The sequence below is a fragment of the Uloborus diversus genome, chromosome 4 (assembly GCF_026930045.1).
Source record: "Uloborus diversus isolate 005 chromosome 4, Udiv.v.3.1, whole genome shotgun sequence".
NCBI classification, from domain to species: domain Eukaryota; kingdom Metazoa; phylum Arthropoda; class Arachnida; order Araneae; family Uloboridae; genus Uloborus; species Uloborus diversus.
Window position 1 is genome coordinate 39,870,758 of NC_072734.1, and position 18,873 is coordinate 39,889,630.

An 18,873-nucleotide genomic window follows, 5' to 3' on the forward strand; every position below is an offset into this window, starting at 1 on the left:
TTTCTTACAGCTTTTCTTTAAAAAAAAATACTGAAAAGTGAATAACTTTTATTTATGATCAATTGCTGCTAATGTATTAAAATATAGATAGGATCAAATAAAATGATACACAGCATTTTGAAGTAATGTAACAGAATTTGAGCCTGCATACTGGTTCTCATAGAAAGAGTGTCTATTGAACTAAATTCAGCATGATACATATGTATTTCTTTTTTTTTTTATTACTTGAGTCTGATAAATGTAATTACTAGCATCATTTTTAAATCAGAGCAATTACTAGCTGACCCATGCAAAACTTGCGAGCTTGACAGTGGTAATTCAAAAATCAGCTTTTTTTAACAATATTTTTTTCAGAGGACAGTCACAATGTGAACTGTTTATTTTTGCCAAAGGCAGTGGAAAATAAAATAAAATAACGGCTTTATTTTTGTAGTTTTATGAAGTATTTAAGGAAGCACCTACAAAGGAAAAAACTCTTTTAAAAATATATACTGAGATTTACCATGCTAAATTTAAAGTTTTCTTTTTTGATTTTAATTCAACAGCACAGTTGGGGTTCAGAATTCTGAAATGAGTTTAGACTATTTAATCTTAGAAATTTGGATCAAAATTAATCTGAGGCAAAAAAAAAATCATTCGAAAATGACAAATTTTATTGGAGGGATCAAACACACAATCTTCGAGGTTCCAGCACGATGTTTCATCCAACTGAGCTATATGGCTTCACTCTTAGGACGCTATATATCAAAGCAATGCTTAATAAAAAGGAGAATAAACCAATTTTTTTCAAAAAACCACCACAGTATAAGTTCTCTGTTAATAATTCGCCAAAAGCAGAGAAAAAATCTTCAAAATGATGTCTCTTTTGATAAATATAAGCATTTATCTAAAACTTAGCATACTTTTCTTTCATTTTGGTTTAGTAGTTTTTATCAGACTTTTTTTATGCACTGAAAAAAATGTTTCATGAACCTCACAAACATGTTTATGTATTTTTCTGAGCAATTTTGATCTTTTCATATTGTTCCTCACATTTAACAGATTTCTGTCAGATACTTGTATTGAAATGTTAAAAAAAAAAGACTTACATGATTTCTTGCACTTTAATTCAGCCTGAAAAAAAAATGGAAAGAAATATGATTAGAGATTTTTCACCAAAGTGGTAATTGTTTTGGAAAATAATAAATAAATAAATAACAATAGCATGCAATTAGATTCCACTAACTTGAAAAAGTTTTGCTTGATGTTTCTTACATTTTTATGAAAGCTTTTTAATGGCCATTTTCCCCTATCATGTAAGGGTTATTAGCAAAACACATTTCAAAGTTGGCAAAAAGCTAAAAATTGAACCTTTTAAAAAGTTTGTTATTTTTGAATGATTTATTAATATTTGAACTTATTCAATACGTCATTATACTGCTGTGGGAAGGTAAAGGAAGGGCAGTGCAAATTTTTCACTTTTTTTTTTTTTTGTCTTGTATTTTAGTTATCTATTGTACTTAAGTTTTTATACAAACTTGATTGTTTGGTTTCAAGTGAAAATAATGCAAAAAAAAAAAAAAAAAAATCTAGCATTTCTTTATAGTTAGTATGGAATCCAAAGGCCGATTCTTCATTTTTATCTAAAACTCATTTCTGCAGAAACTGTCCTTTACCTTCATACACCCATATAACTGTATAAATAAGGGCATTTTAATCTTAAATTCTGAACTAATTACCAAAAAAGAGCCAAAATTGACGTTTCACTGCAACTTTTTATTAGTATAATTTTTTTGCGAGGTGTTTTAAGCTTTTAAAAATTTGCATTTTATTCCATGTGTCTAAGATTCTCTAGGATTGATTGTACTATGTTTTGATTTTCCCTTCCATGCAAATAATGTGATGAGTTTTCTACACTAACGTCTAAGTATTTTAGGCAAAAAAATGTTATTTTTCCGTCAAGATCTTTTTGACAAATATTAGCAAAGCATTTTCAGTGGAAGGGTTGTAAAACGTTATCTATGCACCTGAGTAAGAACTCAAAAAAGATTTCCCCCAATGAGGCACTACTGGTTGAAATTCTTTTTTTTCTTTTTCTATGCAATATGAATCTTTCCTTGTATGTAAAATGGGATATAGTGAAGGTTAGGAACAATTTCCTGCCATTGCCTTATTTGGTCAAGATTCTTTCTGCGCTTTACCTAAGTAATTGGGAAATATTTTGCACCTCACACAAACAAAATGTTTAATGTATCGCTTACCAAATATTTGTACAGAAAGGAAAAAAATATATTCTTTCACTAAAAAACTACATACAGTCATTAGATGATATAAAAGGAAAAGCATTAAACAAAGCATGAGTGATTCAAAGAAGATTTTGCACATGGATTAAAGTTGAAAACATATTACATAGCTTGTATCCATGGTGAGTAAAAAGGGGTATGGCCAAGATATGAAAGAATATATCGTTAGGAAAAACTCAGTTAAAACATTCAATGAAAAAGAAATTAGGCTCATTGTTTGGCAATTTTCATTCAAATTAAAAGTATCAACGGGTCTAACTTTCTTTTGACATATGAACACATTACAGAGTACTTTTTTTTATTAGAGTAAAATTACTTGCGGGATAATTTTTTTTTGTCTGCAATAGAGAGGTGTCTGCAGGACAGGGGTTTAATAATGTTATTTGCATTGGAACTGGGGAATTCAAAATTGTCTGCATAAGAGGGGTGTCCGTTAGGAGAGGTTTTACTGTATTAGTTTTTTAAAAAATGAAAACACATTCCAAGATGACTTTGATGCTTAAATTTTCCGCTTTTCTTCCTTTATTACTTTGAAATTTGTTCTATGACAAAAAAAATAAATAAAAATAAATAAATTAAAAATTAGGGGATGCTGATGAAAATGAAGGTACATTATAACCTCGATTTTACACTTGTCAATGGACTGGGAAAAGCAATCGTTAAATCAAGGATACTGTTACATCGAGGAGCATATACATTCAATGCGGTTAAATCCGGACCAGTGAAATGTATCATTAAATTGAGGAAATTGTTAAATCGGGTATCGTTAAATCAAAGTTATACTGTAATTTCTAAATTCCAAAGTTAAAAATACATAAGAATCAACTAGCATAACAAATGAAATCTAGAAAGCATGACCATAACAAGTTAGTGTTATAAATGAAACAAATTCACTCTAAAATATTATTACTTAAGGAATACTTTAAAATATTTTCACTAAAATAACTTCACCAACCAAAGATGCAATTACAAACTAAGCTAAAAATTTAATTTATTTTAATTGCATTCATTATTTTTTCTGCACATAAAATCAATAAACAGTCAACTCCCAATTGTCCACGGATTAGGGTGGCACAGCAAACATGGTGTAAGTGAAATCACAGCTGATACACAAAATAGGTTAAAATGTTATGCAATAGCTTTTGAAAGTTAATAACACATTAAACACATTTAAAATGTAGCTAAAAACGATAATAGTGTATGTGAAAAATGTATGCAAAAGCTAAAAATTGATTGCTTGTTACTGCAAGAAGCTTACACACATTCGTGAGAAATAAATGCAAACAGATAAAATGAAACAGATCAAGCTCGGTTACACCAGAAACGTATAGGAGAGGGGATTTTTTCCAAACAAAACTGGTCTGGTTACTCATTTACGAGCGTAAGCGGTGTAGATCGAAAATTCAATAAGTAATGTAAATCTAAAGTAGTAAGTAGTGCAGAATTAAAAATCCGGTTTTAACTAGTAGTGTAGATTTAAAAAGCAATAATAAGTGGAGATCTAAAAATCAGGTTTTTTGGTGACTTTGAAAGGTTTGATGTCATTGCAAGGGAAGGGAAAGAAATAAATAGGAATGTTTAAGAATACATCTTGTTAAACTGGATGCATTTATCTATCTATAGTTAATTGTCGCCGAAAAAAATGAAAGCATGAAAGATCGGGGATAAGCCACCCATGGATAATTGGGAGTTAATTGTATATGCAAAACAAATTTTTAAAATATACAGTGAAAAACAAGGATTTTTGAAAATCATTATACTAATATGTATTCAAATTTTTGATAACTATACTTTTTCAAGTTCCTTCAATGAGGCATTTTCTCTCTTTAACTTTTCATATTCTATTGATCGGGCATTAAAAGCTTCTTTAGCCTACAACGGGAAAAGCAAATTTTCACATGGAAAAGGTTAAAACAAGTAAACAAAAAAAAAAAAAAAACTCATACCACATAATTAATTCAATATTTCTTGGATACATTGATTGATTGATATTATATCAATAATTACCATCATTTTTATACATTAATGTGCAATGACTTACTGTACTTTAAATATTAATTTGATGGGATGCTTATGGTTGGATTTTTTTGCTTTTTCAACTTTATTTTCACCTTTAATGACATAATAAGCTGTTAAAGATTAATGACAGTGTATCATCTACTTCTATTTCATAAACAAATAGAAAATTAACTACACTGGGAGAAAGAACTATTGCTGTCTGAATCTAAAATAGAGTAACATAATTTAATTTAAAAATGCAACTTGCACAATTTCTAAAATAAATTCAAAGTTTTATTCAGCAGAAAGGTTTCCTTAATTACAAAACAAAAAAGTTCATGACCTCAACTATTTTTTATTAGTAATTAAAGGAGGCATGGTTATGGTTGACACAGAAATGCTACTGGAGCAGGTACCCGCAGATAACAATACTATAAATGAGGTAGTGAGAAGTAAAGGGATGCAAGTGGCAAAATTAAAAATGTGGAGATAACCAGCACAAATGATGAACCCCTCTTTTGTCTTGGGGCAAGAGATGGTACTAGTAGCCCAGGCAGGTACAGCTGTACCGCATAATTTATAAAAAAAATCAAGGAAAGCCTACCTAGGACGTATTCTTTATAGGCGTTTTGCTCAAAACTTGAAAATGTAAACTTGCATCCCTTTGCTTCTCACTGCACTCAAATATGCTTTTACTTCATGGTGTTCAAAACAAATTTTAAGAAAAAAAAATAAATAAAAATAATATATGATTTATAAAGTAATAGCATAAGAAAATCAAGAATTCAGGAGATTTAAAGTCAATTCTTCAAATCTGCTGTCTTTTTTATAATCTAGATTTTAAGGGAATCTTACAAGGTATGACTTTTCAATGATACAGAGGTCAATGAGTAGGGCTAAAAAACCTTCAGAAATATGGAAAGTTAAGTTTTTGAATTGCTAAATTAAAATTTCATCATTAACAAATACATGTTCATAGATATCAAACTATATGTTTAATGCAAGAAAAAACAAACTTGGACAGAGCAGTAAGACTTTACAGCATGGTTAAATAAATAATACATGGAAAAATTTGGAACTTTATAAAATAACATAATGTTGCATTGAAATACATCAAACTAAGTTTTTCAAATATGATACTAAATTTGATGAATAAGCTTTTGAACATTTTTAATAAACATTAAACATTTAAATATATATAAATATAGAAAAATTACTTTCTGCAGAGAAATAGTTGTTTGTTGAATGCTTTGCACTATGTCCGATGTTCCAGATTCTTCCTCCTTGCACTATTAGAATATAAACACGCAAAATATTACTTAAAAACAGAAAAATATTAATGTGGAAATGCAGAAATTAAATATTTCCACACAAGAATACATAAAATGCTTTTCATAATAATTTGCATTACAATGAAAAGGAAAATACCAGGAAAAAAAAATAGGGTGGAGATTGAGTGGCAAATAATTCTAATATTTTTAGTTGCCATTCTTTTACTTAATCGCCACACGGTGAGTATCGCCCACAAATTTTGATCTTTAATCTTTGCTGTAAGTGAATCACCTGTTCTTCCAAGTTTTTTCTATAGTTATACAAAGTTTTACATAAAACTAAAACAAATACATGTTTCCTTTTTTTTAACTTAAAAACATAATCTACTAATTTGATGATTTATTTAGATTTATGACTTACCAAAATGCAATTTATTCCATTTTATATTTTGATCCAAAAAATTACAGGTTAAAGAACCTGTCAGATACTGGTCACTGCAGTTCCTTTAATTCAAGGGATGAGTAAAAGAAGGGATTCTGAGAAAAAAACTAAACATTTGCAACCATAATTTAAGGACATTAAAGAATTCAAAATTAGTAGGGACTGTGCAAAAGATGAGATTCAAGCTTATTGTTCTTTCAGAAAAATGAAATCTAGTTAAAGTAAAAAACAAAACAGTTATTCTTTCATTGCTATTTAAAAGTAAATGCAAATGTTAGGCTATGATACGTAAAATCACGCCACAAAAGTTTGTACAAATTGAAAATGCATATAATTTTAAACCCTTATTCATGTAGTATTGCATTCTTGTGCATACCTATCAAAAGCAAAAAAAAAAGAAATCACTTTAGCAGGAAAAACTGCTAAAAATTTGATGAAAAAAATGTTAGTGATATGATCATAACATAAATTTATTATATTATCCACAGAATACAAAGGATAGTATTGAACTGCAGTAAGTGAAATGAATATGTTTATGAAAAGTGATACAAAGCATGAAAGTAAAGGATGTCTTATTAGAGGCAGAGAACTTGAAATGGACATAAAACATATGTTTAACACTCATGTAGTTTGCTTTATTTAAAAGATAATTTTATGGCACTAATGTTGGAATATTGTTGCCTCAGAGCAACACTAAGACATCTAACCCCTGAAATAACACTATGATATCCTACTGTTGCTCTGAGGCCAACAATATGTCGGGTATGTGGCCACTGTGGATGGTGAATACATATAGTAAGTGGAGGTCGTTTTCACTTTTCGCAGTAGATCTGGCTGAATACTCGCAGCAACAATGCCCGCATGTTAGCTTCCAAGTGCTGCATTGTTCCTGGTTTATCAGCGTAGGCAAAGGATTTTACATATTTTCAGAGGAAAAAATCCAAGGGCATCAAATAATAAGAAAGTGGCCAGTTAACAGCGTTTTTTTGGAAAATTATTCTTTAGTCAAATGTTACTTTCAGTAAATTAATTGCCTTGCATGCTTGTAGCATTTGGCGCTATCCTACTGAAACCACAGGTCTACAAACATTTCTTCCTTGCAATCGAGAACTAGAAAGTTAGTAATTATGCCTCAGTACCACTCAAATGTGATTTAACATTCTGACCATCATTTCTGAAGACATACGGACTAATGATTCCATTGGCCCATTAGGCGCACTTTGAGATTCTACCCCCTTGGATTATTTCCTCCGGGGATATGTGAAATCTCTTGCAGAGGCGGATCAAGTGATGTAGATGCCCTGAGCAGTGAAAATTTGCCCCCCCCCCCAAAGTTTAGTAAAAAATAAAAGTTCCAATAAAATAAAAAGTATAAATAAAAATTAAAAGCAATATTGTTACACAATACCTGATATGAATTTTTATCGTGTTTTACTAGTAGCAATTTTTTTTTGTCGATGAGGTTTAACATCTTCTGCTCTATGTATCAGGCCCGACGAGAGGCCATGTCAGCCTAGTCAGAAAATAGGGTCCCGGACCTTCAAAAAACCATTTCACAAATCAAAAAGCTAGTATGTTGTGACCATCACAAAACTTTCTTCTATTTCTTTCTAAAGAATTTTGATCCCTCCCAATCATGCCTGACGATTAAGCAATATTCCTAAAAAATATATACACAAGCAAAGCTTAACGACCATCCCAATTTCCGACTTATCACAAAAGTAAAAACAAAGAGAAAATTTAAAGTTATTTTAAAAGCCTTGCTTGAATAAATTAGCTAGGGGCAGCATATGGACCAAATTTTGTTTGATTGCGCCAGTTACTTCCTGAGGAATAGCAGGCACGCATAATTGAAGGAACGTTCAATTATGTGAAGGTTAAAGACGTTTTGTAGGTATGTTTTACTTCCATTTCAAGTTCTTAGCTTAAAAAACCTTTTATATAGGTTTTAACACCTATACAAACATTACATACTAATTTATGCCTCCTGTGTTGATCTTCAGAGTATTTAATAATATCTTTGATAAGCTCTTGAAACCTCTGAACCATCTGCATGTGAAGTGTTGCCAACTTCTCTGTAGATGTCTTTAAAATAGTCCATAGTGGTGCAAAACTCCTTTAATAGGACAAAACAAACATTAGATATGCAGTCAGGATCCTCACATATTTGATTGTCATTGTCAATTAATACTTAATGATTTTTACTTAAAATAATTCCCTCAATCCAAGGTCATTTACAAAGCAGCTTCAAAATAAGTATCTTGTGATAAGTATTGAATAATTATCGCAAACACAGAAAAATATTCATGAGTTTTTCTACACAAGGAAAGGGTACCAACAAAACCCCATTTGGTTATTTTTTACGGTGACAAGTGGGCTCTTACATATAAATGTGTACATGTATTTAATTCTTCAAAAAGAACATTCTGCAGTTTTAATCTTTTTTATACTTTAAAGAAGTAAATAACCAAAGCTGGTGGTGGTTATCAGTGCTTTAGTTGGAAAAAAATGTTTGGGGGGATCTCACCTTGCGGTTTGGGAGGGACTCCCCAAAAAGAAATGTGGTTTGAAACCAACTTACTTTATATTTGCATTTTTTTTACAGTAAAAAAACAAATTATTTTGGGAGATGACATATAAGAAAATTATAAATCACTCATTGTATTCCTTATATTTTTTGCTGCTTCTAAGAAAAGTTCATATATACTACAGTAACTTCATTACATTGCACTTGTCAGGAAACAACAAAAAAAGTCTGATGTATCCGATAATGCAATATAGCCAAATTCATAAAAAGTAGCGATTCAAATAACATCAAATCAATGACATGTATACTACAAAAAAAAAGTTTTTCATCGCATTAAGACATTTTTCTTAATAAAACAAAAGAAAAATAATTTGCCTATTTTTTTTAACCTAAAGAAAATATTTTTATTGTTTTTTGATGGAATATGAATCGAAAGTTGCAGCTCAAATTTCAACAAATTTAGATGTGTGGAAAACATACCAGTTTTGTTCATTGATTTAAGAAAGAGGGAAAATATTCTTTCTCGGGAATATTTTTCTTTCTTCTGGGAAGTAACATTTTTTTAAATAAAATTTTTTGGGAGACGAAAGAAATGCACAATCTGAATGAGTGCAAAACAAGGCACAATGTAACAAAGGGTTATCGTATACACTTACATCCTAACATTGCTTTAAACCTAGTTTTTAGAGACATACATGTTGCTTAGGGAAAATGGGACAAAATTCAGATGGGGAAAAGAGAGAGTGAGAGAAATAAATGGAGGTTTATATACAGTCGACATTGCTTGATGTGATCATGATTAATGTTATCATTTGCTTAATGTTATCAGAATCACAAAGTCCCGGAACATTTGTACATTAACATGCGTTAAAAAAGTCGGGGTATTGTACTCGGTCTTGGTTAATTATTGTTATCACTTTTTCATAAACTTTCAACTTTTCCCCCTTTTTTGTTCCTCAACCAACAGAAATAAAAAAGGAAAACTCTGACAAGACTAACTTTCTGTGTCGCATTTTGTGGTTTTCTATAGCAATGAAATATTTTTCTAGAAAAGTAAAAAGAGGACGCTTGTTCTCAATGACCACAACTTCTGTTTGACCATTCAGTCATACAACACGTTGCTGGTGGTGATTGCTTCCTACTAAGAGAAAATAAATTTAACTTAAACAAGTTCTCTTCTTATCAGTGTAGAAGATTTTTTCCCTTTGTCCAGTTACACTTAAAACTTCATTTCAAACGGTCAAACATTTTAGCAATGGAGAAAAAATGTGATGATTTAACTAATAAGGAAAAAATTGACATTTTAAAAATCCTTACTTAACCATGATGAATCACAAGAAATGTTACAGCACAATTAAAAATTTCTCAGCCATTATGCTATACTTTAGCTACTAAAAAATTGTAACAAGATTGAAAATAAAGCGAAGCAAAATGAAAGTTTAAACAAGCAAAACTGCGCTGGAAAAGAGGGTAAAGTTTGCCTTGAAATAGGGTTTTACAAATGTACAGGGAAAAGGATGCGATGAGCAAGTTCACGGTCCGCTAATATGGCAAAAAGCAGAACGTGTTTTAAAAATGGACAAAAAAAAACTGCAGCATCGGACGGATGGCTTAAACGATGGAAAAAAACCAGCTTTAATTCCTTTCTGCTAATTTAGTAATTTATAATTTAAATCTGCATTTAAATGAGCTGTTGAAATTTCAGTTTGCAGTTGTAAAAGTTAATGCTTTTTAATTGAAATTTTTTTTTTTTTATTGTTATCTGGACTCTTTTTGGCTATTGTTATCAAACTGTATTTGTCCTAAAGTGATCACATTAACCAGCACCTACTGTATTAACTAATAATATTTAATATTTATTAATTTGATCAGAAAAATACATATATGTTATGTGCTTTTTAGTTACGCTTTAATAAACTACGTAAAATATTTATTCTATCAAACTTTTTAAGCTTAATTTTAAAATTACAATTCAATATTTAGGAAATGGAACATACCCTTGTGAGCAACAACTGCTAGCATGCTTAGCTAACTTGGCCAAAAGTTTGGAGTTTGTTTCTTCAATAACAGACCTATGAAAAAAATAATAATTAAATAACTTTATTTTAATAATATTTAATATTCAATAAATAGAACTAAACAGTCTCAACAAACCTTTCCTTGAAAAATTCTGCTAAATCTTTTGTTACAATGTACCCATACTTCATGTTACGGTACAGTACATCAAACCCATGGTTTCCTTCTCCCTAAAATATATTTTTTTAAAATTTAAAACATACAGTACATAAATTGAAACAATAAAATTTGAGCAAAACAAATAAGTACCTGCAAAACAACATATTTCTTACGTAAAATTCTATTTTCTGTCATGAAATTAAACAACATTATGATCTACATTTTTTATCATTTATCACACTGAGCTTCTACAAAACAATCAAATTCAATTCAGGGGTCAATCCAGGTTTTATGCTTTGGAGCCCACTTTCGTAAAAAAGCAAAATATTTTCATGAATTTTCTTCATTTTTGTGAAAAAAAGTACAAAATGAATCTCTCAATCAAAGAAAATCAGGAGAGTTTTAGAACTTTTGCTACTACAACCAATGCTCAGTGTGACCGGAAATCTATTTATAGAGCTTATCCTCTGCCTTTTCTTGAAATCTAAGTTTGTTTGCATTGAATCATTTGTCAGAGATTCCAAGAGAATATAATCCTGCTATCAGAGCACGATCATTCTGATATTGAACATGGGGCTCATTTGTATTTTAGGGCCCCCTAGGGCTCGACTAAGATTTTAGAAGACCTGGGCATGAAATTCATTTTCTCCCTCTCCCTTTCCCCCCACCCCCTATATTTCCGCTTATTCTGAAGCGATAAAATATTTCGATACTTCAGGGTTGGCAAAAACCCGGGTTTTTTTAAAAAAGCCCATGGACCCAGGGTTTTTTTTGGGTTTTTTTAAATAAAACCCAAAAAAACCCAACTAAAGTTGGGTTTTTTAAAAGAAATGTGGGTTTTTTTTTGTCTTTTTTAGGGAAAATGTGGGGTACTTGTAGCATATTGTAGCGTAAGTATATGGACAAAGTGCAAAAATTGTCTTCGGGGGAAAAAAAGCTGGAAAACTAGTTAAAATTCAGCATTTTCTGAAGAAAAGTATGAAATACGAAAAAAATCTAAGTATGGTAAAGTTTCGGATTTTTTAATTTTCGTTATTACCAACAGTTAAGGCAAAGTTACTTCTCGAGTGATAAAATCTATTGTTCGTTTTTAATTACTACGTTTTTTTTTTTGTTTTTTTTTTTTTTGCATTTTACTTTATTGTATTTATTTTGTTATGCAAAACTACTGCAGAACATCAAGTAGTTTTAAATCCCTTTTTACTGAATTCCAGCTTAATCAAGACATTTCTTTGAATTTTATGCTGCCTGTTTTTCTATTTCTGTGTGCAGAGTTAGAAATATTCAACTTTTTCGTAAGATAATGAAAATACTGTACCTGTTCTTTCGACCGTTTGAAAAATCTGTTTATTTCTAAAAAATATACCTTCTGTTTATTTGAGATTTGTGATGTGTTGGTTAGCAGAAAATAATTCACATGAAAGCCTTTTAACTAGATTAGTTTCCTCTGTACACATATTGAGAAAATCAGACGTGACAGGACTTGATCGAGATAATTTGAGTTATTTATTGACCAGTTAAAGAAAAAAGTTAAATACGTTTATTTAAAGTCTTTGAAGTATTTTTTTAATGTCGTTAAGAGTTAAGAAATACTATTAAAGTTCAAAATTCATTTTTTATGTTCATTGTCTGCGGTGAAGAACCAATAAGAAAGAAGTTTAAATTGTGAAAGTATTTAAATTAATTATTTAAAAAAAAAAATATCAGAAAATTTAAAAAAACCCAAAAGTGGGCTAAATAATGGGTTTTTTTTTTAAATGGGTTTTTTCAAAAAAAACCCATTGGATCCAACCCAATTGGGTCCAATTCGGCCAACCCTGCGATACTTGCGTATTAACACAACCATGTAGTGTTCCCGCTAGGCCATTTTTGAAGGGCGCAGCGCCCTGCCCTTTTCCATATCAGCAGAATGCGCCCTGCCCTTCTTTTAGATCGCGAAATGCGCCCTGCCCTTTTCAAAAATAAGAAATTGCACCTGTTTTTAAAAAGATGCCTCAACCACCGTTTCGACCTGCCGCGATATCGGGGCAATGTTATTTGTCCAGCGATCATCTGTAAAAACGCCCATGTCTTATCCTAGTTCCCAGAATTTCACCTTGAAAACGGCCCCATAAACAAAAGGGGAAGCAAACACCTAGGCAAAGAGGGGATGAGATTCTCAGAATTCAAACAGGCTTATCAGTAGGAAACAAAGGCATGTTCTTCCCTTCTACTGAAGGTGGTTTTTTGAAAGGTTGTGGGAAGGGAGAGAGCTTTGTTTCATTCCTTCCCATCCTTAATCTTCTGAGAATCAACAATGAGAGAGGGAATAGGCCATTTTCCTAACATTTCAGCCCTTTGTGTCCGTTTTTCGTCTGCACATGGAAATTAGGCTTAGCTAATTTTAGCGCATTGCTAGTGATTCTGTAGCAATCTTTTCACATCTGTTTCTGGAAAGTTAACTTTCTGATTGTTTCCTAAGAACATAGTACAAAGCTTACTGGACTAAAATGCAACGGTATTTTTTAAATATCTTGGATTTTTAACCCCCATCCCCAGCCCCCTAAAAAGCCATTTGAAATGGAAACATTGCATTGACAGGGCGTTCATTCAATTCTTTCCTTTGTGCTAAGTATTTTTATTATCTTTGTATATGATTAATATAACAGATTATTTAAAACACTTATTGACATAATAAAAAGCATACTTTTGACATACTTGTGTTTTTTCCTAACAAAAATAATCTTGCACTGTTTCTTTTTCTTTTATAAATATTCTACAATTGATTTTTAAAAAAAATCACACAATTAAAATGCCGAAATATTAAATTTTCACAAAAATTGTCTGAGATAAAAAATCTTAGCTTGGCCCAAACTGCTTATTCATTACATTTAGGAAAGCATACATCTGCCAACACATTTGTGTTATGAATTTGAACTCCAAGACTAGGAAATAAAGCTGAAATAAAGTCTTTTTAATTTTGCAACTTGCTATCACTGCATTTTTGAAGCACTGGCACACAGTATTTTAAGTTGATTATTCTATTTGAAGTGTAATATATTTAAAAAAGGAGAATTTACACTCATCAAAATTTTGATGTCTACTAAAATACTTAATGGCACAATGCACATTACTAGGCAGTTTCTTTGTTAGGAAGGGGAGATCAGTAATTAAATACTGTTCTTCTTAAATTGAAATTCAAAGACTTTTGAAATGCCTAGAATTTTTTTTTACTCTTATAGGTAGTTAAAATTATGGCCTGAAAAGTGTTGAAAAACACCCAAAGCCAAGTTTCAGCATTAGCTAACTGTTCCTATGGAGTGTGGAAAATGTGCTTAGCTTAGTTGGCATTTGTGTGTGTGGGAGGGGGGGGGTGAGCTAACCCTATTCTGAAGACAAGTGCGTTTTCTGGATGAAATCATATTTAATACTAAAGTCAGTGGTGACGGCAATCAAGGGGGGGGGGGGGGTCATGGTGCAGACTACACTGTTTGAATTTTTGCAAGGTGTTTTAAGTGTTATTTCTCTTAATTTTTTGTAGGGGGGGGGGGGCACTCAGTACTTTTTGAGTTTTTGAGTGGTGCATCATTGGTCTGTGGGGGGGGGGGGACACCGCGTTGAAATAGTGCCCTTTTTAAAAAAAATGTCCCTTTCAAAGGCCAGCACCCTGCCCTTTTTTTTCCTAGAGTGAACACTACAACCATGTTTATTTGGTGGTAACCTCATATCACAATGTTTAAAAAGTAAAAGAGATATAGTATACAATAGGAGTTAAACTTTGCCAGGTTACCGTAAATATCAAAGGTATTCATGATACAATTTTTAATAGTAAATGCAGACTGAACTTGGAGTGGTTTTGAGATTTGCAAAGAGATCAATTTTTTAAGGAGAATTTATATCAACAAATAAAGAGACTTTTTCCTTGTCTTTGCTTTTGCAAAAATATCAACGAAATCATTGTACTCTAGATTCTAACTGAAATCATTATTTATTTTTAACTAGCATGATAAATTAGAGATTTTGGACCCCCCTGAAATCCAAGAGCAGGGGCCTGTGCCCCGCATGCTCCTGAGGTAATCAGGCTCTGCCTGCTATTACAGTTTCGATTTGCATTATGCACTTTGAAGAAGAGTTTAATCAGCAAATCGAAGGATCCATTACAGACATGATTCACGGTTAGTCAAGAAGTATATCCTCTTTTTGTATTCTTAATTTACTTTGACAAGTTTTTGAGACATGTTTCTGCAGGTTGTATTATTGTGCATAAAAAAATACTTAAACAAATGTTTTCTTTAACATTAAGGATCAATTATTGTTTTTAATTTATTGAGATTAATTTTTAAGGCTGTTTTAAAACTGGAGAATTTTTTTTTCAGACATTTTTTTCAAAGACAGAGAAGCAGGTATGGAACCATCATCTGATGTGTGGCAAACAGTTGAATTTTTCTATGAAGTCGAGAAGAACTTTGCAGGAACAAAACATAGAAAGATAAGTATTGAATAACTTGGTATAAGAACCAGCTTACCTGCTGCAAATATAAAATTGTTTTGCATTCATTAATGTTGTGAATGGATAATTTATCATATGAACCAATTTCACTGTGTTACAAACATAGAACTGTTTTGCATGCATTAATGTTGAGAAATAGAAACACATCTCAAAAATGCATTGAATTTTCATTTTATACATTACATAAAAATTCAATATATTGTGGAAAATAGAGGGACAAAACAATAGGAATTTCGTACATTGAACAAGAAAGTGGAGGGTTTTTTTTTTTTTTTTTTTTTAATACTAAGCACCAAACATTCAAAATTCTGAAAATCAAAATGTTTTTTAACCCAGGTATCTTCCACTGTGTGTCATTTTCAATCCAGGCATCTTCTATTGCGTGTCATTAAAGACTAAATTAAGTGTTTTATAGAGTCAACTACTATGAGGGTAGTGTGTCACTATTTTCATACAATATTTCACTATTCTAAAATGAATTTCATTCTTTGACAAATTTTAAGGAGTACTTTCATGCTTAGGAAAAACCAACCTCTAAATTTGTAAGTAAAAGCTTTTAATTGCAATGCTGCTACACTCACAGCATAACTAGCTTTATAAAATATTTTAAGGGACAATGATCAGTATCCATTGTGAACACTCGATCTTCTCTCCCCCTTTTCCCTCAGAGATCCACTTGAGTTTGACCTCTTAGAACTTTTCCATCCGAACTTTTAGCAGATTCAAGTGATGCTTCGAACCGCGAGCTGTGCGGTGGAATCTCCTAGATTATGTTTGTCGAATTTTCTAATAGTCTTAATATTGTACATAAATGTAAAATAGTAATATAGTTAGTTAATAGAAGTTTTGTCTAGTCCTTTTTCAGGCCTCTGATTTATTATGAGTCTAAGTTTTCAGTATAGAATTAACTCACCTATTGACGTAAGAAAGAACCGACACGACGTATGGCATAAAGAAGATAAAGAAGGTAAGCATTTTGATTTGCTTACTTAACTGAATTGAAATTTTATATTTTGATATTTATTGAATGCTATCGTTCGTGAAATATTTACTGGCGCCCGAACAGGGACGTCTTAGGTGGTTAATAATTGAATTGTTGAATTTTGAAATATTTGAAAATATTATATTTGAAATTTGAATTGCAACTGTTTAAGAATTACACGTCTTCGAAAATAAAATTCTTGGAGTTAAATGATTACAGATATTATGTTTGAAAGTCTAGAAAATTGTTTGCATTATACATATTTTGAAAATTGATAACTCTTTGAATATTATTTGTAATTCTGAATAATTTTGTATTTGACCAGTTAAATTAATTATTTAAACATGTCAACACTTGAAGAATTAAAGAAGTATCGATCAGTTATCAGAGGTCTGACGACAAAACTAATTAAAAGTTGCACAGAATATCATAACTTTAAATTTTGAGACATATGATCATATATGATATAATTGCATTACTGGAATATCATATTTTAAATGTTGAGATGAATGATTATATATGATATATTTTGCATAATAATTTGAATATTGTATTAAAATTGAAATTGATAAGCGGCTGCAATATGGCTCAGAACGCGACACCAAAATCAATTGAGAACGCTCAACACATTGAATTACTGAAAAGAAAAAGAACTACATTACGATCTTCAGTTACTAAACTATTAAACAAGATTGAAATAGAAATTAAGAAAACCGAAGTAACGGAAGATAGCGAACTTGATCTTTTCTTAGAACAATTGAATGATAAATTTGAATCGCTTAAATTGGTGGATTCAGATCTAGAACAATTATGGTCTCCTACGGAAGTAGATAAGGAACTAGAATCAGCAGAAGAATATCGAGAAAAAATAATAACCTGGAGATTCAAAGCAAAGAAATACATGAATTTAAATCAATTGACTGTTCAGTCTAAACACCTGAATACAGAATTTAACGAGAATACAACTGCTAGCGTTAACATCCCAAAACCAGATTTAACTATTTCGCCGACATATGTAAAACTTCCGCGGCTCACTATTGAAACCTTTGATGGTGATATTTGTAAGTGGCCAGAATTTTGGTCAAGGTTTAAAACTGCCGTTCATGAAAATTACAACCTATCGAATGTCGAGAAATTTTCTTATTTAAAGTCATATTTATGTAAAGATGCGGAATTGGCCATTTCTGGTTTATCAATAACGGAAGAAAATTATTCTAAATCTATTTCAATATTGGAATCGCGTTTCGGAAAGAAAGAATTGATTATCGACAGGCACATGGCGAATTTACTTAGTTTAGAAAGTTGTAGAAACTCTAGAAATGTTCTTGCTTTAAGAAGATTGTATGATAAATGTCAAGTTGAAATTAACGCATTAAAAAGTCTAGGAATTGAGCCAGATAGCTACGGAACATTATTATTTCCCATTTTAATTCGAAGTATTCCAGGCGATTTGGCCTTGGACTTTAACAAAAACCATGAGGCCCAAGAGAATAAAATTACCGACCTAATTAATTTTCTAAAGAGAGAAGTGGAATCTCGCGAACGCATGATACTCATAACTCAGCCAAATGAAACCAAAACTTTTTCCGAATCTTCACGGCCATGTGGTAATTCTTTCCCCCCGCGCGGAAATGAAGTCGTAAACCACAGGAGGTCATCGGAGAGTGGCCCAAGAAATAAAGCTAAAATCGAAAGAATAAAAAATCCTACTGCTAGTGAATTATGTGCATACGATAACAACTCAAAATCTAAATTATGCCTTTTTTGCCGGGAAGCATCGCATTCTAGCATTAATTGTGGTTTTGCAAAAAGCTTGCCACTTGAAAAAAGGAAATCAATGCTGATTAAAAAGGGCTCTTGTTTTCGATGTTTGGGCATCGGGCATTTGAGTGCTTCATGTAAGGCGAAAGTTAAATGTAATATTTGTGGGAAAAGACATTTTGACATTATGTGTTGGGATGAAAATAAACGCTCCGACATTAATGAAGATAAACCAAACAAACGTTCTGAAATAAATGAGAACACAACACTTGCGAATAACGAATGCTCTAGGGAAGTTTATCTTCAAACTTTAGTTGTGTACATTAAAGAAAATAATTTGAAACATTTTTTAAGACTAATTATCGATTTAGGATCCCAAAGGTCTTACATTTCAAAATTTGCTGCAAGAAAAATGAAATTAACTGCATTAGGAGAGGAATACGTGAGTCATGGGTTATTTGGGGGAATTACACATGCGGAAACGCATCAACGATACCTCATTAATCTGTCAAATATTGATGAAAACTATGACTTTGAATTAGAAGTTTTAGATCAAAAGAAAATTTGTGCTACTCTGCCTAAAATGACTGATCCTCATTATTTAAAACGATTGAAGGATATGAATATTCAACTTAGTGATGCAGCGATAAATGAAGATTCCTGCTTGCATGAAAAGAATCCTAACGAAATTAATTTGCTTATTGGTGCTGATTACGCTGGTAAATTGTTAACAGGAAATATAAAACATATTTCAGGAAGCTTGGTTGCGGTAGAAACTCGACTAGGGTGGACTATCATGGGTAAATCTGATATAGAAACCACAGAAACAAATAGTTCAATGTTAGTATTGTCACTACATGTAAACAATGCGAAGATTACAGATCTCTGGAATTTAGACACCTTGGGAATTAAGGATGATTGTACGAAACGTACTCAAATAGAAACC

The 18,873-nt window shown here is 31.4% G+C and overlaps 1 protein-coding gene across 5 annotated transcripts in view; it reads right to left on the reverse strand.

Moving 5' to 3' along the window:
- The window catches only part of LOC129219703 (F-BAR domain only protein 2-like), an 88,950-nt gene that overhangs the window by 66,272 nt on the left and 3,805 nt on the right, over positions 1–18,873 (reverse strand). For all 5 annotated transcript variants that reach the window (XM_054853989.1, XM_054853988.1, XM_054853987.1 and 2 more), the window contains exons 2-7: positions 10,675–10,766; positions 10,518–10,592; positions 7,968–8,109; positions 5,498–5,569; positions 4,074–4,154; positions 1,089–1,113 (exon numbers count right to left, since the gene is read on the reverse strand). In XM_054853989.1, coding sequence (XP_054709964.1) covers positions 1,089–1,113; positions 4,074–4,154; positions 5,498–5,569; positions 7,968–8,109; positions 10,518–10,592; positions 10,675–10,766 — 487 coding nt within the window. The remainder of the gene's footprint in view (positions 1–1,088; positions 1,114–4,073; positions 4,155–5,497; positions 5,570–7,967; positions 8,110–10,517; positions 10,593–10,674; positions 10,767–18,873) is intronic.